At 49.9% G+C, this 27,760-nt stretch overlaps 1 protein-coding gene across 8 annotated transcripts in view; it reads left to right on the top strand.

Annotated features, from left to right (window-relative positions):
• Positions 1-27,760, top strand: part of EXOC2 (exocyst complex component 2) — a 147,955-nt gene that overhangs the window by 46,468 nt on the left and 73,727 nt on the right. For 7 of the 8 annotated variants that reach the window (XR_007136923.1, XR_007136924.1, XM_047795183.1 and 4 more), the window contains 7 exons: positions 3,277-3,390; positions 4,699-4,823; positions 11,554-11,634; positions 18,779-18,924; positions 19,058-19,139; positions 19,837-19,939; positions 23,621-23,739. Coding sequence is in view for 6 of the 8 variants with exons in the window: in XM_047795183.1 (XP_047651139.1) it covers positions 3,277-3,390; positions 4,699-4,823; positions 11,554-11,634; positions 18,779-18,924; positions 19,058-19,139; positions 19,837-19,939; positions 23,621-23,739 (770 nt within the window). In the remaining 2 variants the exon portion in view is untranslated. Of the gene's footprint in view, positions 1-3,233; positions 3,391-4,698; positions 4,824-11,553; positions 11,635-18,778; positions 18,925-19,057; positions 19,140-19,836; positions 19,940-23,620; positions 23,740-27,760 lie in introns of all 8 variants that reach the window. The other variant, XM_047795182.1, reaches the window with a different exon arrangement.

The following is a 27,760-nucleotide window of genomic DNA, read 5'->3' as shown; positions in this document are numbered from 1 at the left end:
TGAATCTAAGCCCCTCCTAGACAGTGCTCTGCAGCTCTTTCCCCTGACACTGCTGGTCGGACTCCGTCACCATTCGGGGCAGGGAGCAGGCCGGGCACAGTCTTTGGATTAGTGACATCTACATGCAGTGAAGGTCCCAGCCCCTGGCCGTGTGGGTGGCTCTGTCTGCGAGAGTGGAGAATGAAAGTTTGGTCGCTGGCCATCAGTGGATCCAGTGTGATTTGGGGCAAATTATTGGACATTTGTTTGATGGAATTTTGTCATCCTTAATATAATTTGTCTTATTATAAATCTGATTCCTAGTGTCTTAATGTTCTTTCTCTGATTTAAAAGTATAGTATAGTAAGATTGGTAAGAGTTTAACGACTTCAGTAGATCTCACTCTAAAATAAACTTAGTTTTAGGGGTGATTTTGAGGTTTTGGGAACGAGAGATCCTGTACCTGGAGTTCCCTTCGTGGCTCAGTGATTAACGAACCCGACTAGGATCCAGGAGGATGTGGCTTCGATTCCTTGCTCAGCGGGTTAAGGATCTGGCATTTCCCTGAGCTGTGGTGTAGGTCGCAGACGCAGCTTGGATCCTGTGTTGCTGTGGCTGTGTGGTGTAGGCTGGCAGCTGCAGTGCTAATTGGACCCCTAACCTGGGAACTTCCACATGCCATGGGTGCGGCCCTAAAAAGCAAAAAAAAAAAGAAAGAGAAAAGAAAGAGACTCCATGCCTTTCAAACTTGACCTGTCTGGGTGCTGGAGGAGCTGTGTGTACGAGAAGTGATGGTCTGTGGAGCTGCCGTGCAGCAGGTGCATTAGTGCTTCTGCTCTCGGTGGAGGGCTCTGGGGGAAGCAGGTGGCTCTCCCAGATGTCACCACTCCCAGCACCGCCAGCGCTCAGGGTCAGGGTCCCTGGGGAGGATGAATGTGGGGAGGGGCTTCTGGGGCTGCAGGTCTGGAGCGGGGAGGAGCTCCGTGTGGCTCCTCAGAGAACCTTCTTGCTGCTTTTTGTCAACCGTGTCTTTCATCTCTGAGTGTCGACCTGATTCTGGGTAGAGGAGGGTTTCATGGAGTGGGTAATTTATTAGGACCTAACAGGAGGGATTCAGCTGCTGGCCTTTGACAAGGCTCCCCTTTATGGCTGGCAGGCGTCAGGACTGTATGGGGTGCGGGCCGCCGGAAAGTGGCAGGCAGGTGTGCCCCTCTCCTTCACACCGCAGGCCCTGCGAATGCCCTAGGCACTCCTCTCCAGCTTAGGCCCCGCCCTGGGCAGACACCAGCCCCTGGCTAAGGTCGAACCCGGCAGGTGGCCCTGGCCTGTCGGCATAGAGGGCTTCTGGGCACCCCCTTAGGGCTCAGCCAAGACCCCACTCGGTCGCCCTAGTCCCCAAAGCTCCACCTTGCCGGTGTGATGGACAGATAAACAAAATGATAAAACCTTCCACAGGTGATCACATCTTATTACTAAGTAGACTGTCAAACAGCGTGAAGAGTCTAAACCAAAATAAACTGGAAAAGATGCTGAGTTCTCCAGCTCCCACTCGAGACTCCGCCTGGCGACAGTGGCCCGTGAGCTTGGGGATCACGTGCTCTTGAGCCATGGGGAGAAGTGAAGATTGCCTTGGTCTCTGACTTGCCAGCTTGGCGTCCGCCACCCCTTTCGTGTCGTCCTGTCTGTCACTCCCGTGTCCGACAGGCCCTCCCTCCCCAGGTAAAGAAAACCGGGGGAGAGAGGTGAGAGGTAACAAGGCCCCTCCCGGCCAAGGCGCTGGCACGGGAGTGCGGGGTTCACAGAGAAGGTTGGGGAGAGCGGACACAAAGGGGCCAGGAGAGAAGGGGAGGCTTGCTGAGAGCTGAGGCTGTGAGGGGCCCCCGAGCCAGGTGAGCACCTCCCTGGAGAGAGGGGCCTCCAGGCCTTTGCCACGTGTGTCTGAAGGGACCGGTCACCTGCAGTCGAGGGGCTCCGACGGGGGTCCTTGTCGATGGAGTGTTGCTTTGGGACGAGGCTGCCCCACTTCTGGACCGAGGCCATGTCTGGAGTAACGTGGAGTCAAGACTGAGGAGACCTCATCGGACCTGCCTACACTGCCTGCCGGGTGGAGGTCATTTCTCCCACTGAGTAAACTCTAGAGCTGAAATAACGTCGTGTCCCACGTGAGGGTGGGGGGAGCTTTCAGTCAGAGGGGGACAAGGTAGAAGTGACCTCTTTTGCAGGAACACGGGATCCTCTAGCAGTGGCTCTGAGGATTCAGGTGGCGGAAGTGAGCCCCCAGAGAGAAGCAGGTTGGGCAGTGGAGAGGCCTGGAGAGCTTGGCCGAGGGGAGGGCGCCGTAAGGGCTGCTCGCTCCCCAGCCCTTGGGGGCCAGGGCCGGCCCGGGCCCTCCCAGTTGCCCTCAGACACAGCTTGCTCACCTCCATCGCGGAGCCTCACCTACGATGGGTACTGAAGTCGGGTTTGAATGGACCGATGAATGAACGGATGTAGAAGTTGGCCTTAGAAGTGTAGGCAAGAACGTGAGTTGCGGATAAGGCAGTGCTAATTATCATAAGTTTTTCTCAAATTTTGTTTGGTTCTGTTTTATGGCCACACCCACAGCATATGGACGTTCCTGGACGAGGGGCTGAATTGGAGCTGCAGCTGTGGTCTACACCACAGCCACGGCAGCAGGGCATCTGAGCCACATCTACGACCTGCGCCACAACTTGCAGCAACCCTGAATCCTTAACCCACTGAGTGAGGCCAGGGATCAAACCTGCATCCTCACAGAGACAACATTGGGTCCTTAACCCGCTGCGCCACAACGGGGACTCCAGCTTTTCTTGAAGTTGGTCTAAACGTGGACATATAGCCGTGAGTAGGGTGCAGACCTGATTTTGTCAGTAGGCATTTTCAGACGTCACGCAGATCTGTACCAGAAGCGTCCTAACAAGCTGACCGACTGTTTCGCACTCCCGTGCACCCAAATCTTGATTTTTATCCATTGAGTAGGAAGTGGTTTCATGTTTGGGTGGATTTCATGAAGTATCAGCTCAGCCTCTTTAAATATTACATTCTATTATCAATGTAATTTCTGTATTTCAACCTATCTCCTATCTCACCCGTGCAGTCCAAGTTTATGTCGAGGTAGCCGAGGTGTAGGAAGTCTCTTTTTTACACACATGCACGTTTAGGTTCCATGATGCTGCATCTCGTACAATCGTAATGGGTCTTGTTTGTGTCTGTTACTGTTGGTTGTCTCTCTATAGTGACAGCGCTGGAAACGCAGTTTAAACTGTTTTCCTCCTTCAGAGGTCAATTTCCCCAGAAGGATCTGGAAGTGCTGTTTCCTGGGATGAGCGCCGACTTCACAAGTGAGAACTTGTCAGCCGCCTGGTACCTTATCGAGAACCACTCCAACACCAGGTTAGGGGGTCCTGTGGTTTTACGGGTGCAGCTCATCGCATCAGTGGGAACACAGCTTCTCCCTGGCTTTGCCACTTAGCACCCCTTTGAGCTGGGCGAGCTTGGGACCACCTCTGAGTGTCTGTTTCCTTATTTATAAAATGGGATCATTAATTAGAGGACCCCTGTTTCCTACTGTCATGTTGTTTCTGTATGTTTCATCATTTATGCCACCTTTTAAAACTTTGCAGAGTCTCAGCTGTGTCCTGCGTCTGAGTATGACACCCCTCCGCCAGCTCAGTGCTCATTTAAACAAGGAACACATCTCCTCCCCTGACCACAGAGCAAAGGGACATGAGTTGGAAAGACTTGGCTTAAATTTAGCCAAAATGGGCAAGGTCATAGATCCCACTAAAGCAGTCCTTTGTATCTTTGTATAGTTTGCTCATACTCTCTGCAAGAGCAGATCTGTAACTTTTGTGCAAGATCAGCCTAAAACAATTATATTTAGTGAAAATGTTCGAAGAAACGAAGGGTTTATTGTTTAAAATTTGTATTCTTGAAAAGTCAGCTTGTTAAAATAGACCTCAGGAGAAGTTCTTCCTTTACCTGTTGGGATGAAAACCGTTACAGAAAACATGGGAGTAAACTTGGTCTAATGTGTTTTTAGAGCACACAACTGAAGTCTTTCATGCCGGGGGTGGTTCTGGTCTCACACTGCGGGTGTGCTTTTCCGTGACCGTGAGTCAGGATTGATCGGGGTTCTGTGTGGGCCGTCTTGGCACTCAAGGAGGTGGTCGGTATTTTATTGCCAGATTTTCTTAGCACAGATGGAAACAAAACGTGAAATGCAGAGGCCTACCTAGTTTTTTTCCTCTGCCTGAGATGTAAAAATAAAATACTGTGGTCTTTTCAGTTACTTAAATTGGGAGTCGACCCCCGGGTTTGCCGAGATGCTCTGTCAGCGGCAGGTGCTGGCAGTGACGTGCCGGGGAAGAGCGCGCTCGGCCGCGCCCACCGCTGCCTGGCCTGGGTCTCTCCATCTGGGGGGTGCTCAGAGCTCCGTAGCTGCAGCTCATCTGTCTGATTTGTATCAGTTATAAAAATACCCACATTTTACTTCTTGACTTCTTGGGGGTCTGGCATGTGAGGGCTGCCGATGTCTGAGAGCCCCTGTCACCTTGACGTTTGTAATGTGTTCACGTTTAGGTGTAGGTAAGGGTTTGAAGGCTTTGTTTCATCTGACTGCGTGGGACATCCCTGTCTCTCTCAGGTAGGTTTCGGTATTCGACCTTGATACATTGTCTTCCTGTGGTTTCTTCACTTCAGTTTTGAGCAGCTCAAAATGGCAGTCGCCCACCTGAAGAGACAGGCTAACAAGAAGAGCGAGGGCAGCCTGGCGTACGTGAAAGGCGGACTCAGTACTTTCTTTGAGGCACAGGACGCCCTCTCAGGTAAGGTGACCCTCAGAGCCATCTGCTGGGCTTCCTGCGCTGAAACGGGCCCTGCGTCCGGAGGGCCGGGCTTACAGGCTGTGCTGGCGGCCTTCCCGATGCAGAGCCGCGCGGTGGCCGGCGGGCAGCTTCTGCTGCAGGCCAGGCCGGAATCTGTATCTGTCCCTGAGGCTTTGCTGACCCATGGCTCGCGTGGGAAATAGGCCACTTTGCCTCCCTACTGTGGCCAGCGTCCAGGCCTGATAAGAAATGAAATCCCAGTGGGTAAAATTCTGGAATTTTCAGAACCCTTTTACGGCCCTCAGTCCTGGATGTGGGACTAGGTTTGTGAGTTTGGTCTGGAAAAGACAGGCAGTAGCGTGTCCCTTCTCTGTGGCTGTCGCCCCTCCAGCCCCAGCAGGCGCTCACTGTCCCCCATCTGCGTCGTCGTCGTCGTCGTCTACACTGGCGGGGAATCGTGCTACATGCGGACAGTGTAGCTTTAGACATTTCAGGGAAGGATGCTGGGCAGGTTGGTTGTTTTTCCTAGCTACCTTAAGGAATAGAAATCAGATTATTATTTTTCTAGTAAAAAGTAAGATATATTAATAAAATTTGGCCGAATTCTTTTTAAAAATGAAGATACCCAGAACTCAGTACTTACATAGCTAAGTGCCTATAACCTAACTGTAGACTAAGAGGCCAGACCACGTGCTTCAACTCCAAAAGACTGAATTTTTAAAATGAATTTGTTTAAGTCCACACATCCTTTTATTATTTTTAAAACCCTTCTCCTCTGGGGCCAGACACGCACGGTTGCCTTCTGGCAGGTTGAACGTGAATCCGAGACAGTGCTCTCTGCACGAGGCTTGGGCTTTGAAGGGGTGACACCTGGGAGGGAGCTGAGAAGCCCCGTGCCCCTTGCCGAGATCCAGTGCCCTGTGCTTTTTGAGGTGGACTCTCTTTGTGCTTATCGATGTTCTGGGTTCTCAGCGGCGCCGTCAGCAGTACAAGCCTGAGCATACGCGAGCTGAATTGAGTGCTCTCCTGTAGGGTTAAATTCTCGATGTGCCTGGCAGCGGTCTGTGCACGTGCTGATTTGCTGCATGTGACTGCCCTTCTCCTAACTGTGTTATTACAGCATCCCCTTGGCAGGAACGTGCCAGGCCTTCCTCTCCACCCTCTTCTGTCATGTGTATTTGTAAACACCTGTGGATTGATATTTGTTAATTTATGATTTTATTTACGTAGATGATTTTACTTCTGGCAGATTTCAAGAGGTTTTATTTGGTGCATTAAATCCAGCCTCATTTGTTAGGCGTTTGTCCTAGAAGTGGATGGTCATTTAAAGTGTAGCAAAGACGGTGGGCAGCTGCTCACAGGCAGATAAACCGTTTGCTGCGACTGCGAGTTCTCTTCGGGGCGCCCGCATTGAAGGAGTGCTACGAGCCAGGTGAATGGCGTTGTTTAAACCTGGGCTGTTCATAATGACCGTGCCGGACAAACCTCCCTCTTCAGTTTTGATTCTGTCAGGTTTTCGTTGTGTGTAAGACATGTCCTCTCTATAATCGGCGCTTGGATTCTCTTGGTGCTCTTTTGTACTATGAAGTAGTAGTGATAACTGCAGACCCGGGGCGATTCCCAGCACCACGCTGGTTGGACAGGCGGCTGGAAGGACTCACGGAACTCCCGAGAGCCGCTGGAGTTCCCGCTGGAGCCCCGCCTGTCCTCTCGGCTGGAGCTGTGGCTGCGCTGATCGCTGGTAGCGACGAGCTGGCAGCGGCGTGGGGTTGCCCCCAGGCCTGGTGCATCCAGGCTCTATCGCAGGGACACAGCTGCCCTGGCAGCTGGCCTCCGTGTCCTGTCCCCCTGGAGGTCGAGCCTTTGCCGAGTGCCCAGCGTCCTCACTGGGAACCATGCGGTCAGACTGTGTGGTGCGGCCCACGTGAGCGGACAGCCGCCTTTACAGGGTCAGCGCTCCGTGCCCGTCCTTGTCTGCACGTGTGCTTCTTACACTGTGTGCACTAAGTTCTCTCCTCACAACGTCTTGTCAACTCACGGAGTTGTGTGAATTTCAGGCCTACAGCAAAGTGGATCAGTTATACACAGAGCCACGAAGTCTTTTTTTTTTTTGGTTTTTAGGGCCACACCCCCGGCACATGGAGGTTCCCAGGCTAGGGGTCCAATCTGAGCTACAGCTGCTGGCCTACCCCACAGCCCCAGCAACTCCAGATCCGAGCCGCGTCCGTGACCTACACCACAACTCACGGCAAAGCCAGATCCTTAACCCGCGGAGCGATGCCAGGGATCGAACCCGCCACCTCAGGGTTCCTAGTCGGTTTCGTTTCCACTGTGCCACAGTGGGAACTCCCGTTAAGTTCTTTTTAACCTTGAGAAATTTTGGTTTTGCTTCTCTCTTGTAAGCAACAAACAGTAAGATTTTTATTTTTTTATACCACTCTGAGAGGTTTGCCTTTTAATAGAAGGATTTAAGCCATGTACACTTGCCATAACTGAAACTTTTGTCCTTCTGTTCTAGTATTATTTTTTTGTCTTTCATTTTTCCCCTCTGCTCTCTGGGCTGTATTGTTTGCAGCTTTGGGAGGAAAGGCCTTGGATTTTGTGACAGGTTGTCTCTGACTCCTGTTGTGCGTGTCCGCAGCTCGGCACCTCTGCCCCTCCCTCTTCTCTAGGCTAAATTTAATCTGAGGTCTTAGGCCCAGCTTCTGCGTTGACCTTTTCTGTTTTCTTATTCTCGGGATTTCTAGATTTATTTCTGTCTTTCGCATTTAGTTTTATATTTACCACAGTCACTGAACGCTTGCCACTTATACACAGGAACTCGGTCGGCTCTAATGTGTGCTGCCCGTCGTGTGTGTGTCCGCATCTTCCCTCTCTGGATGTTTTGTTTCGAACTGTGTGTCTGTCTCCTGTGCTCCGTCCGTGGCATGTCTGCATGTCGCGAGATGTCTTTGGCTTTTATTCGTGAACAGCCCCTTGGCCGCAAGAGACTGGTTTGAGGACCTCCATCCAGGGCCGCTCCGTGTCGGGAAGGAACCCCGAGCAGCGCAGTGCTGGTTTCTTGCGGGGACCTGAGCCCTTGTCTCTGCCTGAGTGCTTCAGCGATGTGTTTGCTTCGCCTGGAATTATTAAGAGGAACAGCACCTTTTCAGGATATGGTGGAATGTTAGTCTTGTTTTTATTCAGTTTTTTTTACCCAGCGCTTCATGAGCTTTTAGGATCTGTAGGCTCGCCTCCAACTCTGCCGGTTTTAAAGTTTTCTTTTGCCACAGCCGCTGGCACTGCTCCGTTGTCTGAAGGGCCCCGGCACGGTGCCAGAGGAGGAGGCCTCTGCTCGCTGCCCTTTCTCTCCTGCAAGCTGGGTGCCGGGAAGGGGGTCTCTAATGGTATCCTTGGAAAGGCGTTGGAGGTGAGAAGAGTGGGGGACCAGGGCTGTAGTCGTGAAGAGTTAGGAAGGAGTCTAGAGGCCGTCTGGTCTGGGCCACCGCGCGTGTCCCAGGGTTGGCTGGATACACCCTTCCTCCGCCTTCTCGTGTGACTGTGTGTCCCAGGGTTGGCTGGATACACCCTTCTCTCCTTCTCGTGCCACCGTGTGTTCTCCTGACTCACTGAACGGATGCTACACAGTCCAAGGACTTATTTCAGGCTGTTCCCGTCAAGCATGCGGTTAGCGGCAGTCACCCGCGTGTGTGGCTTTTATTTGTTGTTAAGTGTGTGCGCTTTATCCCTGGGTGTACTGCGGGTATTATAATTGGAGCTTGGCAAGAAGCGTGTCTGGCATAACGCACCTGCCAGGGTTGACCTCGGGTGCTTGTCATTACCAGGTCCTGCAGAAGGTCCCAGCCCAGGCCTCGCTCCCGCAGTCCTCTGCCAGTCCTCAGGGTTCTCCCAGGTCGCAGCAGGGCCCGAGGGCTTCCTCTGTAAAAAAGACACTCGTCCCTCGGGGCCCTGGCCTCGCCTTCCAGTCTCTTGTTCTGGGCGCAGGAACAGCGCCATTGGCCTCTCCTTCCGAAAACAGCCTCGGGCAGGGCCTGTGCCACCACCCTCCTTAGCGAGGGGCCTGTAGGATGCGGCCAGTGCAGAGGCCCAGTGGGACACGGGTGCCACTCCCGAGGTCTCCCCGTGAATGGCTGCTGCTCTAGGCGCACAGTTGGTCCCTTGGCCGTGTCGGTGGAGGGTGAGGTTCCCCCGGACCTGGTGATCTGAGTGGATCCTTTGTCCCTGCCGTCTCCTAAGGAGTCGTTGCAGTTATTTTGTTTTTTCGGTGTAACCGAGGAAGGGAAGGACTCGCGGGTTACCTACCAAATTCACGTGTGGTTTATACGTGATTGAGTTGCCCTGGTAAAAATGTGGTGGAGCACAAAGTGTTAAATGTTTAAACGGCTCTGTATGAAGTCCGGTTCTCAGCACCCCTCACCCTAAGTCTGCCTAAGCATTCGCCCCAGAGGTTGGCACCTGGACCAGACTAGGCCGCACCAGTCTGCACATGTCACAGGCCTGTTTTTCTGGAGTTGTTTAAAAAAGCAAGGGTGACGTGTGGTAGAGGGGTTGGCCAGCAGCAGAGCACACACACGGGGCTGGTCCCTGCGGGGCACTTGGACCGCGGGGCAGCACCGCGTTTGGGCAGGGCTTCTCTAGGTGAATGTGCCACCGGCCGTGCTCCCTTGCCGCCGGGCCTGTCAGCAGCCGCCGGGACCCGGGAGCTGCGTGAGCAGAAGTGCTTGTTTGGAACAGTGAAGTCTTTCTAGTTTTGCTTTTTCACGTTTGGGCATTTTTACCTCCTTTCCTTGAAGACAGGAAATTTTTTTTCCATTTAACATAACAAGTTCAAGGTACATGGCAATGTTTTATGTCACCACATAATCCAAGCTCGAAACATTAAAGAAATAACTTTCTTTTCATTCCTAAATCCATCAAAACATTACAAAATACAGTGGAGGGGTTTCTTTTCCCCAAATGTATTTTTTTTTCTTTCTATGTATTTGTTTTTCCAACAAGGAAGCAGTCTCTTTTAGAATTTCAAACAAAATTTAAGATTGTTGTACAACAGTTTTTAAAAAGGATGAGATTAGGATTAGCAACTGATGAAAGAGGCAGAGAAGCAGATGTCACTGTGCACTGAGAATGTGTTCAGAGTGCATTTGACCCCGAACTGTCATTGGAACACACACCTCTTCTGCTCAGACTTTTTTCCACCATAAACCTGCATTCCGGACTGGCAGGTTGAGGCAGAACCTGTAAGTTCCTTTGCAGGAGAAGTTAGATGCCAGAGAACAGCTGGCACAGAGGCTGTTGACGTGGCATCCGCCCCGCGGCCGAGCGCGTGCTGGAGCGCAGTCGCTGGCATCTCAGCAGCTCTTGCTTGGGAGAGAGGTCTCTTCTTTGCAACCGAATCCAGTTCCCCACCGACTAGTAGGAGGGTTCCTGTTTACAGATGTGGAAGCAGAGGCTTAGGGCTTGGGCCCTTTGTTTCTGCGGTGCGGACAGGATGGGGTGAAGCTTTGGTTCTGAGATCACACTGCTTGAGCTCGAGTTTAGGGCTTGGCGTTGTGGCTTGGGCGCCCTTCCTTGATTTCCCGGGGTCACGGTTTCCCCATCTGTGAAATGGAAATCGCATGGGACTCAGTGGCTTCTCATAGGATGAACGGCTCATGTTAGAAACCTAGCACGGTGCTCCACTCATGGTTGGGTCTCAGCTGCTATTTTTTTATTATTTTTACAAAATTTTATGTCACAATTTTGAATTGAAATGGTATTGGGCCATTTGCTTTGAAAATTTTCTTGCTGCTTCACCTGAGCAAGCTGATGTGCTTTGTTGAAAATCTCCCTCTCTTTAGTAGGTAAAACATTTTCAAAATATAAATTGAGTGATTTCCTTATGTTCTTTATCAGGACCACTTAGACAAGTAGCAGTGATAGCAAAACCTCCAGGGTAATTTGTACGTCCGCAAGTTGATGTATTGGTAGATGTCGCTAGATATTAATTGAGAACCCCCAGGGAGCTGAGCACCCCCAGGGAGCTGAGCACCTCCGAGTAGAACATGAATAACATGTACTTCGTCATGTTGTGTCCCCAAGACTGAAGTTAAATATTTTAAGGTTGTTAGACAGGAAATAGTCGTATTTCTTTTTTGCAGATGATGAATCCGAGAAAGACTTTCCTGTTGTCAGATATCAAAGATATTAATTACTTAACAATTAAATAATTATTTACTTAGGTTTTTTTTTTCCTTAGGGCCTCTCTTGTGGTATATGGAGGTTCCCAGGCTTGGGGGCCAATCGGAGCTGTAGCTGCCAGCCTACTCCACAGCCCCAGCAACGCCAGATATGAGCCGCTTCTGCAACTTACACCACAGCTCACGGCAGTGCCGGATCCTTAACCCACTGACCGAAGCCAGGGATCGAACCTGTGTCCTCATGGATCCTAGTTGGGTTCGTTACTGCCGAGCCACGACGGGAACTCCTCTTTTTCTTTTTTAATTCAACCGTGTTTACCACTTGGTAGTGGTGATCGGATGACCGAGTGTGTGTACTACGCACTGTTTTAATAGATAAAACTACCATGACTTAGACTAGTGTCTGCTGGTTACTTTGCAGAGTTTTGCATGCTTGTGCTTCTTCTCAGCAGTGAAAATATGACCATGTTTAAAGCTATTTAAAGATGTCATTTTGAGGTAATGTTTTCCCATCCTTTAAAACAGCCTGCATTTTAACCGGATGTTTTTTCTAGCCATCCATCAAAAACTGGAAGCAGATGGAACGGAAAAAGTAGAAGGATCCATGACGCAGAAGCTGGAGAATGTTCTGAACAGTAAGTTTTACCTACTACCCCAGACCGTTAATGAACTGCTTTATAATAAGCTCTGATACAGTTCTAACAAGGCAGTGAGTTGTAGCTCAGTATTTATTTCTAGGTAGTAATGACTTAGTGAACATAAAGGGGAATAAAAAACATCGAAAATGAGAAATCATCATTTGAAAACAAGCCAGTATACTTCTTAAGAAGCAAAACCACCACCATAAAGGGGGCCAGCGTATACGTAGCATCATCGAAGATAGAAGCACTCTGAGGCAGGAGCCATGATTGTCACTGACCAAAAGCCTAAAACCGTCTTCAAGCATCGGCCGCTGTTAATGCAGACAACCTCAGCCAGAATGAATGACAGATACTGAGCTGCCATCTGGTTTTTAATGCTTTGCTTTTTTTTTGATGCCTTGCCTTTTTCCAAAACAAAGTTAAGGCAGCTGCATACTTGAGTGTTTCTGCTGCCGAGACATTTAATCAGAACTGTAGGCCAGGAGAAGCTGATTCATGCAGTGTGGGTCTGTCCATTTCCCCTTCTTTTTTCTGGATGTTTGAGCTCCTGGCTCCTTCCCTCCTGATTGAGAAGAAACTCATCAGGTAAAGCGGTCCCTCTTGTGGTATTCGTGGCTTAACAGGAAGTCATTCTCTTCCCCACATGTAGAAAAACTTCTGACAAGGAGGAGTGGCGCCCAGGGCAGTCTCCTTGCTTTTAAACATAAGCACATAGAGCACGCGGATCCCTGGGAAGCGGGGTAAGAAGAGCTAAACAATCGTCAGGTCTTTGGTGGTTCTGTGAACGCAGGGTGGGGATGCCAGGTTAGTTCCGTACTTGTAGCTGGATTTTCGTTCCATCAGCTGAGCTTTTTTGTAGTGTCCATTCACAGACCCGGAGACCTCTGATAATAAAGTTCTCTAGGGAGACACTTCCATGTGATACAGGCTGTCCCTGGCAGTAGAATTTGAGCTCTTGGATTTCATCGCCAGATTGATGAGTTCGCCAGCACCTCGCATTTTCCCCTCTGGTTATCGTTGTTGTTGTCGTTGTTGTTATCATTTTGCCTTGAGAATTGACCTTGTTCCTTGTTCTTACCTGAGAACCAGTCCCCAGCTTTGTTCAAGTGGGTGTATTCTGAATCCAACCCAGATCAGCCCTTAGCAAAGGTGGTGTGATCAGTACTTAAACTGGTCTTGGAGGGTATTCTGCTTCAGGATGTTATTTTCCCTGGAGAAACTGCTATCGAATCATGATATCTGTTTTTTTAAAACGACTCTTTTAGTAACTTGTGGTTGAGCGTTATATATATAAGGACCTGACCTCCTTTCTGGGAGGATGTGGGTTTGATTCCTGGCCTTATTCGGTGGGTTAAGGATCTGGTGTTGCTGGGGCTGTAGCTCTGATTCAATCCCTGGCCCAAGAACTTTGATATGCTGCAGGTGTGGCTGTAAAAAGAAAAAGGAGAAGGAAAACAAAACAAAACAAGGTGGCACATGCTAGTATCTCACTGCATCAGTGGAAGAAAATAGGTATTTATTGAGAATTTGAAAAATCACGATCTGTTTCACATGGAAGCCTTGGCATAGGTATTAACATAATTTTTTTTTCTTTTCAGTAGTTTATGTAATTCCCCCTTGGGACTTAGGGTATAAACTTGTAAGGAAATTATTCCTTTATAAGCACAAACTTCTTCTAGAAATGTGTCCTTTCAACTTTCTGCTGAAGTTTACTCTTTTGGGGTTAAGTTAGGTTTAATGTGAATGTCACTTCTTTGAGACTCTACTTAAGGACTTTCTGGGGTAAATATTTTATTTAAAATAGATTCCTTGGAGTTCCTGTCATGGCACAGCGGTTAATGAATCCGAGTAGGAACCATGAGATTGCAGGTTCGATCCCTGGCCTTGCTCAGTGGGTTAAGGATCCAGCGTTGCCGTGAGCTGTGGTGTAGGTCGCAGACGCGGCTCGGATCCCACGTTGCTGTGGCTCTGGCGTAGGCCTGTGGCTACAGCTTGGATTTGACCCCTGGCCTGGGAACGTCCATACGCCACGGATGCAGCCCTAAAAACCCAAAAAAATTATAAAATTTACCTGTTTTTTTTCATTTTCTTATTTATAACCAACAGTAAGCAAGTTTTTAATGTTTTAACAAAAATGTTGTAGGTCACAGAATATGGCTCATCTTCCCATTGATGTGTTGCTAGGGTTGTTCGCTTGGTTCAGCTGCCTGGTCACGGCCCCGCAGGTGGGCCCGGCGCTGTCCCACCTCCCTCAGGGGACAGGGTCCTGGGGGCTGCTTCTCAGGGCTGGCGTCTGGTCCTTGCTCTGTCGGTGCTGATGGAGCACCTGCTGCTTCTGTCGCAGGGGGAGGAGGATGGCACTTGCACTTTGCGTCTGCGAGCTGACGATCCGGAGGCAGGGAGGGACAGGGCGGCAGCTGATTCAGTTGTGGTGTGAGGGCACCTGGCTGGTGGGAGTCCTGGGGCTGGCATAGGGCACCCCTTCCAAAAGTGGGGTGGCGAGGGTGGCAGGGAGGGCTTTGAGCCTTCAAAGAGGCAGAGGACACAGACAGGCAAAGGGACACTGGCTGGTGGGCACCAGTGGACCCGGAGGTGTCCCCGCCGGGCATGCAGTGGGAGGAGGAAGGCGCTGACATCGGGGTGGAGGCGCTGTGGTCCGGGATGGGGGCTGAGTGCAGCCGGTGTGCGGAAGTGGGGGCGAGGCTGCCAGGTCCCCGTCACAAGCTTTCCATGCCGTGCTGTGGAAGTTGTCCTTGTCCTAGGGCTAAGGTGAGCCAAGGGAGGGTTTGAAATAAGGAAGTCACATTGTGAACTTTAAAAAATCATTCTGCTGTCTGTCCAGAGAATGGATTGGCAGAGAACTGGTCAGAGACCGGGGGGAGGCTAGGCAGAGGTGCGCGGTGTGGATGGAAGGGTCGGGGCCGGGGGCCTTCTGCCAGAGAGGTCATGAGGTCAGAGTGAGCCTTTGGTCACCAGGTGGAGTTGGAGTAAGAAAAAGAGCGAAGTCCTGGTGACCTCCGGGCTTCTGGCTGCTTCTGCGGAGGGAGGAGCAGCTTTGGGGCACGCGGAGGAAGTAGAGGGGAAAAGCTGGTTTGATTTGTCACTTTCTGAGTGTGCGATTCCCCAGCGTCAGACCGCCACTGTCCTCCTTGCTCCCACAGCTTTCCAGCTGTGCCCCAGTGAGCAAGTTGAATAACCTCGCTGTGTCTCAGTGCCTGCATTGTAAAATGCGGATAACAGCAAGTGCCTGTCACGTGGGTACGTGAGCAGGTTTCAGTGATTTAAGAATTAATACATGCTCTTAGCACCATCAGGATTTTAGAAGAACTAATAGCATGTTTTGCAGAGCAGCATCCACACGGAGCAGGTGCTGGGTATTGGCTGTGTAAGCCCCTTAGTTTACCCTGCTTCCTCCTGGGCAGGAGGGGCCCTTGCATGCTCAGACTTTCTGGCTCCTCCTGTGGCGTCTTCGTTCTTGTCATCCTTTTTCGCAGCTCTTCCCAAAGGCAGGTAACCCCAGGGCCTGCGAGTTGATTGTCCACCTGGCATCTTTCCTCCGCCATCCTCCGTGCTGAAGTCTGACCCCCGGCCTCGGGTTCTCTTCCTGCACCCCAAGTCCTGACGGCCACCCCTAGCTCTGCTGGCAGGGTTCATTGAAGGACTAAGACGGTCCCTTAGGATGATGCTGGGATGTCTCAACTGCTCTCCTGGGGTCTCCTATAAACAGCAAGGGGCTGAGTGAATCACCTCCCTGGGAAGACAGGATTTCTTCTGTGGTTGGCTAAGAAGAAAGGCTTTCTTTGTGATAAGTGAATTTGTAAAAAAATTATTGTTTGTCTAGTGAAGATGGTTCTTAAGCTAGAGGACACATCTTGAGCTGTAGACGTGAGAGTCGCCAGGATTGAACGATTTCCCCAAGTGCTACGTGTGAAACGAAAGGAGAGACCGAGGGCTGAACACACTAAGGATTGCCCGTGAAGGTCCTGTTTTCAAAGGAGCTGACTCTTGCGCAGGAGTAAATGTTTAAACAACCGGTACTCCAAAAAAAGGAAAGAAAAACGAACCCTAGTATTGGCCTTGGCATAAATTTTCCCATTGCCATTGATTTCCAGCCACCCCGGTGCACTTCCCAGACCCAGGCGGGAGGAGGTGGGAATGACAGCTCTGAAAGCAGTGCTGGTGCCTTGTCCCCGCCTCTCCTGCAAAGTGCTGGCTGTGGGCTCACTCTTTGGTGCCGGGAACCCCAGGCCTGGCTCTGTGAACAAGCAGGGGTGACTCTGGTGATACATGGTTCATGTAATGTCCCCCCATTACAGGTGGCTTCCTGTGGCTCTTTTCTGGAGCCTATTAAGAGGAGTGAGACACACAGCATTGGGTTGTTGGGTCTCTGTGTCCTGGTTTTGCTATGAATTTAAGTCTCCATTTTCAGTGTATACCTCAAGAGTTCATCCACCCTGGGATCCTGTCCCCCGCCCCAGCTCACACCAAGCAGACGCACAGGTGACACATCGCGTCTGTGGCCCTTGTGTCAGGGGCCAGTGCCATGAAAAGGGACAAGAGAGGGCTTAGTATCTACTTGAGTAAACATGCTTGCCGTTAGCAGGCACCAGCAGTACATGACTGGCTTTTCTAGATGATGGGTTCCTGGCCATTTTTTTCGTTGTTGAGACGTAAGGTCAGTCGGCAGGTGTGAGTTTGACTGGTGCAGAGACCTGTCTGCCCGGCCTCTTCCGGCTCTGGGGAGACGCAAGTGACAAGCGCCATCGCGGGTGTAAGGTGCACAGAGTGCAGGGGGGATTCACGCATGTGACGCCACGTGACCGCCCCCCCCCCCAGTGCCATCTCTTTGGGGCGAGAGCATCAAAGAGCCTTTGACGCTGCAGGAGAGTGTTGTGACTGTGCTCCCGGTGCCCTGCATCCATCCCAGACCCAGTCCTCCTGGTGCCGGGGTTGGGACCCTCTGACCTGCCTCCCCTGTGTCCAAGAGCTCAGCTTTGCGGGCGCCACGGCTCGTGATGCCGGCGGCGTCTGTCTTCCTCTGACTGACCGCACCTGCCCCGGGGCCCAGGTCCATCCTCGCGCCTCCTCACGCTGAGGAAGACCTCGCTGGCTGCCGGCCCAGCTGAGACCAGTGTCGCTGCTGTCAGGCCCGGGGTGTGTCTGCCATCAAGACCAGGACGGCACTGTCCCCGCGAGGGGAAGCGACCGCCTGCAGGCCCGGACGAGCCCAGGGCTGCCTGACCGCGCCTCTCGGTGGCAGCGTGTGGCCGCCCGCCCCCCTGGGCGCTGCGTGCGGGGCCGCCTGCGGCTCCGATCCTGGAGGCAGCAGCTGCCCCCCTTCCTGGTCGCCTCAGAGTCCAGGCGGCGAGCGTGGCTGGCAGAGCTGCAGGTGACGTCTCTCCGTCTTCACTCTTTTATTTTATCATTGGATCGAATCACCCGGTTACACTCAGAGCTTACGAACTCCCCGCATTTAATTGAGGCCGTGACGTCCACGACAGGAGAGTGATTGAGGGACAGACATTATCTATGAATTAAGTTTGTATGTTCATAACATAATTTCTCTGCGCCTAAATTAAAATTATATGTATGCATTTCTGTAAAAGGTATATTTTATGTTGTAATTTCTGCCTATAAGTTTTTCTGTATCAAATGCTTACATTTTATTTAATTTTAAGTGGATTTTCTACCTGTGCGTGTTTTCATACTTTTTAGGGGAGTTTAAAATCGTTAGATGGTATTTTTTTTTTATTGTCTTTAACATAAGATGAGAAAATTCTAATTTTGAAATCTTACAATTTTTGCACCAAATTCCCTTATTGTATAAAAAAAGTGCTTGAGGGTTTAGTATCCGCAGCTCAAACATGAGTAATCAAGCTTTGCAAAATACTCAGTCCCCACTCATGGATCTGTTCATTTATGATGCCTCAGAAGTTTATATTTGTAAATAATAAATGCTTAATAATAGTTTTCTTCCAAGAAAAATGCTTTTAATCTTAATCAGATTTCCAGTATTCATTTAGTCACCACTATGTGATTTGGTAGCAAGCGGGGACTATGTATTTTTTTCTCGTCTTAGCGTAGAACTTCAGTAGTGAACAGCATGTGGTGAAAACAGCTATCTTGACAAAACAAAGTTATTATATCAGACCTGTAAAATTTCAACAGAATTTAAACTCTGTTTAGATAAAACAATTATGTTACAAAGATGACTTTTAACACTCAGGCCACCCACAGTGTGGACCAGAGAATGTGGCAGGCCAGCCCCCCAGCGAGACTGAGGTCATTTTTTTCCATCTTTGCTTGTAGTCACTGGACCAGATAATACAGAAGCTTTTTATGAGTAGTGATCAAACAGCCAGAAAAAAGTTTATCTTTTTTTTCCTCTTTTCCTTGTGGCTAATTCAAAATAACCCACAAGTTGAAAAAGCTATTTTTGTACAGGGTAGACTTTGCTTTAGATAAACCCTTTCATTACAGTGATTCACAGTTTGAGATCTTGAAGGTAAAAAAAGTATATGTTCAGTTTGTGCATCATTTCGTAAGAATTATCTGATTAAGGGAAATATTAATGATGGTGTGTTAAAAGTTTGACCTTTTAAATTGCTTATGTAATTTTTCGTGCCTGCTGTGAGTAGGTAGGTGATTTTATGTAGAAGTAAGATTAAGCCTAAAATGTTTCTTTCAACAAGTTTTCTGAAAAATTTCTTTCTTTGTAAAACTATCACAGATATGCAGATAGTGAATCGGGAGAGTTTAACTAGTGTCCTTGTGTGCGCACTTGTGTATATGTGTGTATTTTAACCTCTTGTCTGAATTAATGAAGTAACCTAAGGGCCCATAATACTGTAAAGTTGGAAAGAGTAGCTGAGTAAATGTAGATTCACATTAGAGAATTTATTTCAGCCTGTTTGGTATGGTTTTTCTTAATCGGATGCCATTAACTAGTACACACGTGTGAGAAGACCTAGCAGGCAAACTTTAAGAGATCTCCGGTATAGCTGACTTTTAGAGAAGTCATTGAGTTTTAATATCAAGTATAATGAATAGCAGCCTGATGTTTTGTTTCTTTTGCCTGGTTACACATTTTCTGATTTTAAGTAGTTCTTATCTAACTTTCTCTGTCCTTTTAAAATAGGAGCAAGCAATACTGCGGACACATTATTTCAAGAAGTCTTAGGTCGAAAGGACAAGGCAGACTCCACAAGAAATGCACTCACTGTGCTCCAGCGATTTAAGTTTCTTTTCAACCTTCCTCTGAATATTGAAAGGAATATTCAAAAGGTAGAGTGCATATTTATGTGGCTATGGTCTTGGACGTCATAAATTTTAAAGAGTTGTTAAGATGTTTTTATCTTAACCAAATGTCTTCATTAAACTTTACTGACCGTTTCCAAAATGTTTCTTTATTTTAAAGGGTGATTATGATGTGGTTATTAACGATTATGAAAAGGCCAAGTCCCTTTTTGGAAAAACAGAGGTGCAAGTTTTCAAGAAATGTAAGATTTGTTTATTACGTTTAGATTTTCTACTTTGCTTTTACAGGGAAAATGTGGAATGTATCCTGCAAAGAATGTTAGGTGTGTTTTAGCTTTTGTTTATGCCGTGCTCTTCTTAAAGAGACAGTTACTTCTGTCTGAAGACGGTTACTTCAGAAATAACCGTGGCTTTTCTTACTGAGATGGAGTGAAAACTGTGGGATTGCTTAGTCTCGGACTTTCTGTGCTGCTTGTTAATCATGGTGCTATATTCAGAGGTCTTTTTTACTGGAGAGACTCCATTGCAGATATTTGTATAGATACTGTACTCTCAAATAAGCTAAACAACTTGTGAAATTATCTCTAAGGTTCGAGTTATGGAAAATAAGAAAAGCCTGAAATACCCCGTGGTAATGCCTTAGTAACGGGGAGAAATATCACACACAGGGCTTGATTAATCAGGACCCAGAAAACCTAGTTTCATTTTTATTGTGGTAAAGATATGCAGTGAAAGGCAGGGCTGACGTATCGCAGGCCAGCGAGTCTGATAGGCCCCACCGGTAACCCGCACCCTGGAGAGTGGGTTCCTCACCCAGAAAGTTCCTCGTGCCTCTTCTCTACTCGGCCTCTCTCCCCCAAGGCAGCCACTACTCTGCCTTCCATAATTTGAGTTAAAATTTTCATCCTGTACGTCGTGTCACTCTTTCCTTTTAAATAGATTATGCTGAAGTCGAAACACGGATTGAAGCTTTAAGAGAATTACTTCTGGATAAGTTGCTTGAGACACCATCAACCTTACATGACCAAAAACGTTACATAAGGTAAACCTTTTGCAAGAATTTTGACAGATCGCACATGTCTGGATAGTCCTGTGTGCATCATGTAACGCTTTTTTTTAAACAATGATTTTTTAATTTTTAAGTCATGTAACTCTTAAGTTCATTTGGGGGAAACTGGGAGACTGGTGAAAGGTGAAAGCGAAGACAGGTAGCAGACATTTAGGGCGCCAAGTGCGGGCACCCAGATTCTCTGTGTGCTACCAAGTGTGGGCGTCTTCATTCCTGCCAGTATGCAGCAAGGAGAAGCAGTGCCCACACCTCCCCTCCTGTCCACGCCCTGACCCGCCCCGGTGGGCTGGGGGCTCCCTGACTGGTGTCGAGGCCACTGCACTGTCACACCGTGGGGGGTGGAGGTGGGGGGGCAGGGAGGGCACGTGGCTCAAAGCCTTTCTCCTTGAAAAGGAAGTGGGATACTTGCTTGCAAAACATCGCGGTGACAGTAAAAGCGGTGGACATCCCGGCATATCGGGGACCGCGTTGCCTGAGAGCGAAGGGCCTGGGGCCCTGGAACCGGTCGCTGGCCATTGCAGGCGAGAGGCGTCCTGCCTGAGCCACAGCCGCCCCAGGGGTCTGGGCCCTGCTGTTCTCCGCCGGCTGCCCGGGCGGGGCTCCGTCTGTCTGGCTTCGGAGCCAGCCTTTGCTTTGCTCTAAGCGCCTCCAGAGGAAAGAATGCATCCGGGGGGTTTTCTGGCCTGTATAGTTGTAGAAATTTAATACTGCAAGTCAACTGCATGTTAGTTATCCAACTGCGTTTTTAAAAAATGTAAAGAGCTGGAGTTCCGGGAAGGAACTCCGGTCTGGCCACACAGCTGGTTGGCATCTGATCTGTGTCCCACGTGCTGCTTCACTAATTGTGTTTTGTGTCTGTGAATGTTTATTCCATTAAATTTGTTAAACCTTCTTGAGGGCGGGACTTCTTCACGCGGAGGGTCCCCTGATGTGGCTGCAACGCACGTGCAGCTCCTGTGGCTGGTTAACTTGCTGGATGCCACTCTCCACAGCATGATGGGCGTTAACAAAGATTCTTTTAAATCGTCTGTTTAAATGCTTTCCCCCCTGTCATCTTAAGGGGAAAAGCACGAGAATGTGATACAAATGTCAAGTAGTTTACTTATTTTTTAAAACATTGTTTTACTTTTGAAGCTTTGAGAAGACACAGAGCAGTTCTGTTATCTTTTTAAAGTAAGGTTTCATTACTAATAAATAGGAAGACCACAGCCAGGGCACTTCTCTGTTAGCCTTGGACTCCGAGGGGTCCTGCAGCCCCAGGGTGGGGTGGCGCCCTCAGCGGCATCATCCGCGAGCCTGCGGCTCGGCTCTCACTGCCGCTGTGCAGGGAGGGGCTCAAGGCAGGTGACCGCTGCCTGGCCCCCTCTGCCCTGTTCCACCCGCTCAGGGTGACGGCTTCCTGGTGGTTCCTGCTCGCCTCACCTCGTCCTGAGGCCAGGAGCTCCAGCCAGACCCAGAGTTGCAGGTCTTCCTCCTGTGTCGCCGGTTCTGTCCGAGTCTGGCTAAAAACTTCAGATTTTAAAATCCCGGGCCTCTGCTCATCAATGTTAACATCCTTTCCCTTTTTCCCTCTAAAAAAAGCCTTTCTAAAAGTGTTCTTCGATACCCGACTTTAAAGCAAACAGCAGTAACCCCTGTCATAGTCTAAGCTAGGGTCTCTGGAGAGAGGACTGACTTTCAAGCCACGTGCTAAAAAGAAGGCACTTCCTGGATTAAGTCCTTTAACCCAGGAAAAGCCTAGCGCAAGCTGCACTTTTGAACTGAGATACTGTAGAGTTTCTGAGATGATACAATTCTCTCTCTTTATGGAACCCTTACGTAATACCCATTAATAAGATAATAGCAAGAGGATGATTCTTAAATTTTGGAAGGACCTGGTCAATGTACTGAAGGAAGGTATGTCGAGGTCCCTTGCTGTGCTTTTAAGAACGAGCGCTTGTGATGGGCCCCCGTGTTCTGTTCAGTGGTTCAGAAAGGCAGGGAAGCAGTTCTCCGAAAGGGGTGTCCCACGTTTCATGCTGGTGCAGACCCGAGGGTGCTGTGTGAGCGAAGCCCCAGGAGGAGGCGCTGCAGGAGCCTTAGGGGCAGCTCGTTTGGTTGTTACCCGCGGAGGAGAACGCTCAGACGGTCCCCAGCAGGACGGGGAAGATCTCCCGTGTGCTCCTTGTTGTACTCATCTTCCAGAGCATCGAAGAGGAAGGCCGGTGTGAGGGCAAGAGTCAGATGGGGTTTTGAAAGCCTTGAAGTGAACTGTTTGTGCCAAGCCGAACCTGCTGGGTTGTAGCTTCTTCCTGGGGAGGCTGAGAGTCGATTTCAGTGCAGACACAGCCTCCCGGCCCCTGTAAATGCGGGGTCACAGTGCAGGCAGGAGGAGGGCCCTCCTGGGCCGCCCAGCGCTCCTGGAGACCAGCTGTCTCCATTGACCTGCGCAGCCCGCGGTGGTGGTGGCAGCTCTTCCCTGGAGCCGTGGCAAATTTCTGTTCACTGACTGATGTCTTAGGAGCTGCTAACTGGGGAGACTGAGCCAGGAAATAGCCTGCACTGGGGAGACAGGGAGAGCCGCCCAGAGGCGTCCCTGTGCGCTTAGGGGTCACAGCTTTGTTTTTGTTTTTTGTCTTTTTCTAGGGCTGCACCCGAGGCATATGGAGGCTCGAAGACTAGGGGTCTAATTGGAGCTGTAGCCGGCAGCCGGCATCACAGCCACGGCCACAGCCACGTGGGAGCCGAGCTGCATCTGTAACCTACACCACGGCTCACGGCAGGCCGGATCCTTAACCCACTGAGCGAGGCCAGAGATCGAACCCACAACCTCATGGTTCCTAGTTGGATTTGTTAACCGCCGAGCCAGGATGGGAACTCCTTGTCGCTGTTAAAGTTTATTCTCGAACAAAACTTTAACTCCAAGACAGCAGACAGCTTGTGGTTTAAGAGTAATTTTAAGAGAGTAAGTCCAGTTTTTGAAGTTGATTTAATTGGATTGAACTTGCTGTATTTATGTATTTCATGAAGGGCTGAAGTTTGAATACTGTTTGGCAGAAATTTTTCGACTGAAATCTTTTTCAGTTGTCTCTCTGGGTTTGGGTTTTTTACAAACAAGGAAGACTTGAAATGTTTTAAGAACTGTTTTAAAACCAAGGAAAATACTCTTCTACACCATATTTTCTAAAGAAATATTTCCTCATGAATTGGAGTTTAGACTTTGGAGGTCAATGCCTCTATTTGGTGAGTTCCGGATGCCCTGTTTGGATTGTATAGAAAGCAGAGCCACACTGCCACCTCGTGGCCATGTTGCAGCCCAGAGGACTGGGGACCTACCCACCTGCTCACCTGCGCTCAAAGTGCAGGTGTAAAGATACCTCAGCAAGTGTATGGGACCATTGCAGGTTGTCTTTGTCTTCACGGGTATCTTTTTATAAAGTCACAGTTTTTTAAAAGGTATTTTTATTGTTTGTTAATTCATGAAAAGAAATTTGAACATGCTTCCTTTGGAACTGACTATTAAAGACCAGTATTGATGAGTGCCTTTTTACTAATTGACAGAAGTTTAGATTTTCTTAGAAAAAGTAAAGATTTTAAGGCCTGCTAGCTTTTCTTTGTTCACATGGTGTCTGTGCAGCAGAAGCCGACCTAGGCAGCCCTGCCTTGCTGTTTCAGGTACTTGTCTGACCTCCGCGCACCCGGCGACCCTGCGTGGCAGTGCATCGGGGCCCAGCACCGATGGATCCTCCAGCTCATGCACGACTGCAGAGAGGGCTGCGCTCGGGACCTCACAGGCAAGGCCGCAGGCTCCTCCACTCAACACGCTCTGGGGACGCTCTTGGTTGAGGGGTGCTTAGTTCTCTCCGTATCCATACCTGCCCCCCACCCCCACCCCATGAGCATCCGCCCGAGTGAGGGACAGAACAGGGGAGGGAGAGGCCCTCTCACCGCCTCTCTCTCTCTCGTGGTTGACCGGCAGTGTTGACAGTGGTGTGGCTTAGGGAACATTGAACTTGTGTGGGAAGTAACGTGATGCTGCGGGAGTGATGCTGGTTCTGCCGACGCCAGTGGGACTCCCGTCATCTCATCACACACACGTGTTGAGCGCGCTGTGCCCCGCGTCTCACACCAAGCACAGGTGGACAGACACAGCCTCTGCCTTCACGGAGTCAAATAACCAAGCACCAGGTTGTGACTGTGCTGTGGCAGTCTTCTGAGGGAGGGACCTCGGTGCGGGGGGACTTCTCTGAGCGGGCTCCGGTGTTAGCAGAGAACCTGGGGGGTGAGAAGTACCTGCGGGCTGACTCCAGCAGAGGCCTCGAGAGCGGAGGACCAAGTCGCACTGCAGTCCCCCGCCGTCAGAGGGGCAGGGCTTGAGGCCAGGGAGGAGGTGCCGGGCCTGGGTGGCTCTGCCCGAGCCTTTGAAGCAGGCGAGACTTGATGAGCTGGGCTGTGTGAAGTCACACGTCTGGCTGGCACGGAGGCCGTGGACGTGGAGGAAGACGCGGTTCGAGAGCTCTTGGGAACCTGGACTTGACAGGACTTGGTGGGCTTGGGACGAGGAGGAGCGAGGACTCGGTGATTCTGGGAAGTCAGGCCTTGATACTGGGTTGGGCGGCGTTTGGGCGATTGTTCCGTGTCGACCCCCTGTTGGTACTGAGTGCCCTGGTTACGTGTGATGGGATGATGCCAGGAGGGGCCGGTCTCCTCCGTGTCGGCTGGGCTCCCCCTCGGGCATCCTCTAGTGATTATGACCTCGGGGTCTGGAAGGACCCCGGGAGCGGGTCCGGTTCCGTCCATGACCGGATCGCTTCTGCGGGTGAGGAAGCAGCCTCAGAGAAGCCAGGGGGCAGCCCCGTGTCTCTGTGTCCTGCAGGGGCAGAGCAGGGCAGGGTCCCCCTCTGGACCGGTGGGGCGGGACAGGGGTTCCATAGGCCTCTCTGCTCTGTTGTTGGAGTGAATGTTTCATCGAATGCGTCTCTGAACACAGCAGCAGGTGCCTGCATCTCTGTGGGCGCCTCCTTCTAAGGCTGCATGGAGTTTATTCAGGCAGGTTCTCCTATTGCAACATCTGTATTTAGACTCTAAACACTGCAGGAGAGAAGGCTTGTTGTTGATGAACCCCTAGGCACAATGGTGGTTAAGGACCGAGACAGTCTTGGGATGTGACATACAGATTTGGAAAGACAGACTGTAAATCTTTCACACGGGGCGAGACCTCTTCAAGTCTTTGGAAGTAAAATTGGTCTTTATGCATGAATTTAAGAATTTTTTTTTTTTTTAATGTTAACTGTATTTAGTCTTGCGTTCTTCAGGGAAATTTCAGGAGCAGAGATGGGGGTAGATTTTCAGAGACAGCAGACCTGCGTAAAAAAAGCTGTTTTGCCGGGATAGATTCACATATGAAGCGATTGTCGGCAGAGCTAGGTCAGGAGGTTGACATTCTTGTGAACCTTACTGTGTTAGGGTCCTCTCTGGGTTCCAGTATTTGAGTAGCAGCCACGTGAACCTGGGGGACAGAGCTTCCAGACGGGGCACAGCCAGTCACAGGCCGGAGGTAAGTTTGCACCTCCGTGCCCACTGCCCTTCACCCCAGGAATTCCTCACTCCTCTTCTAGGTGGGAAAACAGGAATAAAGACTAGCATTTTAAAAATACCCCTTGAGGAGTTCCTATTGTGGCCCAGTGGGCTACGAACCCAGCTAGTATCCATGAGGATGCAGGTTCAGTCCCTGTCCTTGCTCAGTGGGTTACGGATCTGGCATCGCCATGAGCTGTGGGGTAGGTCCCAGACGTGGCTTGGATCCCGCGTTGCTGTGACTGTGGTGTAGGCCGGCAGCTGCAGCTCCAATGCGACCCCTAGCCTGAGAACTTCCATATGCTGTGGGTGTGGACCTAAAAAGCAAAAAGCAAAAAATAAATAAAAGTTCATCTTGAAAGCATAGATCTGTGGAAGAGGCTGTTTTCTTCCAGCCTGAGCTAGTTAACTGTTTGGCTTTTCTTCTAAAACTTAGACCAACTTATAAGAAGCGTCATTTTTCTGGTAAAATTCCTGTGAAATTGGGCCATTAGGCTAAATCTTTGGGTTTCTTGTCAGGAGAAACCTTGGGTGTACCCCCAGCTGACATTCTCAAACAGGATTTTTAAAGACAGCCTTCAAAGTTATTTTTTCCTTTGTTCTCAAAAGGAGTTTTAACTCTTCAAATACGTGCTGGCCATACCTGGTACCTCTGCTCGGGGGGTGATTCTGCTGTGAGCGGTGCTCCCGTGGGGCTCCCAGAGGACACGTTAGAATCCGGAGTATTGGCCCATGTGTAACAGGAGTGAGGAAACAGACGTCTCTGTGGCTCAGGTTCTCGTTAAAAACTCGGAGATCGTATGTCACACCTGGCAGGTTTATTCTGAACCATCGCAGCGTGAGTCTGTTACAGAGGAAAAAATCTAGGAGTAGAGTCTGTGTTAAATATCTGCTCTTTTGCTTGTTTTGAACGTTGAGCAGAGTATTACATTAACGACTTCCTGAAATAAAAGTGTCTGTCCACTGGTCTTACCGCCGTATGAAGAGACTGTTATTTTCAACTCGCGCTCAGTGTCACTAAATTAGATTTTAAATTCATGTACATTTTTGTGAATTTACACAGGGTAACCAAACTGTGTTTTTCTTGATATTGAAAAAGTACAGCTGTGGCCTTTGTGTAGATAGTCGGTGGGTTAGTAAGCACAGTCCAGTGGTTCCACGGTGCCGGTCACGGTAGGTTGTTGCCTCCGTCCGGAAACCGGCAGCAGGCGGATCAGATGTCTGTGGAAGAGCAACGATGCTTCTCTGGCTAAAAAGGCAATAAACACGTGTTGTTAAATGCACATTGAATGTTAATTAGGGTTCAATAGCTAGGGAGTTCCCATCCTGGTTCAGTGGAAACAAATTGACTGGCATCCACGAGGACACAGGTTCGACCCCCGGCCTCGCTCAGTGGGTTAAGGATCCTCCATTGCTGTGAGCTGTCGTGCAGGACGGCAGCTGCAGCTCCCATTCCACCCCTGGCCTGGGAACCTCTGTATGTTGTGGGTGTGGCCCTAAAAAGTAAGATAAAAGATATTTATTTTGTCTTTTTGGGGCCACGCTCACGGCATACAGAGGTTCCCAGGCCAGGGGTCGAATCAGAGCTGCAGCTGCCGTCCTGCACCACAGCTCACAGCAGTGCAGGATCCTTAACCCACTGAGCGAGGCCGGGGGTCGAACCTGTGTCCTCGTGGATACTAGTCGGGTTCGTTAACCACTGAGCCACGATGGAATCTCCAAGATTACACATCTTTATGATTTTTTTAAGGTTGTTAGAATGGGGTTCCAACTACATGAGGAAGCTTCTTTTATCAAGTTTATTTTCTGGAGATTTAAAACATAGCTTCTCTCCTGAATGTTTATTGTACCAGCATAATCCCTGAGTAATAGAAGCCAATTTAGAAAGCAGGAAAGGCACAACTCCAGCAAGTACAGATGGGCTGGTGTTCCACCTTGCCCTCCTGTGACCGAGTCCCCTGACGGACTGCACCCCCAGCTCTCCCTCTCGGACTTTAGGAGAGGCCGTGCGTCTGGTACTTCCAATGTTCTGATGGGATTTCATTCACTTGTTTTGAGATTTGCAAGCTCTGAAAGACACATGGAAGGAGGTAGGTTCAGGAGAGGGAGAGAGAAGGGAGTCCGTGGGTGTCTGACTGCAGTACCCTTCTCCTCCCAGCAGGGTGCTGCTCCGAGGGCCCTCCCCTTGGTCCTTTTGTCAGAAAGAGAAGCAGCCTAGGTGACACTCCGTGTGTTGTG

Source organism: Phacochoerus africanus, chromosome 9 (genome assembly GCF_016906955.1).
Source record: "Phacochoerus africanus isolate WHEZ1 chromosome 9, ROS_Pafr_v1, whole genome shotgun sequence".
In the NCBI taxonomy this organism is placed as follows: domain Eukaryota; kingdom Metazoa; phylum Chordata; class Mammalia; order Artiodactyla; family Suidae; genus Phacochoerus; species Phacochoerus africanus.
Note: the sequence above shows the minus strand (reverse complement) of the source record. Positions and strands in the feature narration are given on the sequence as shown.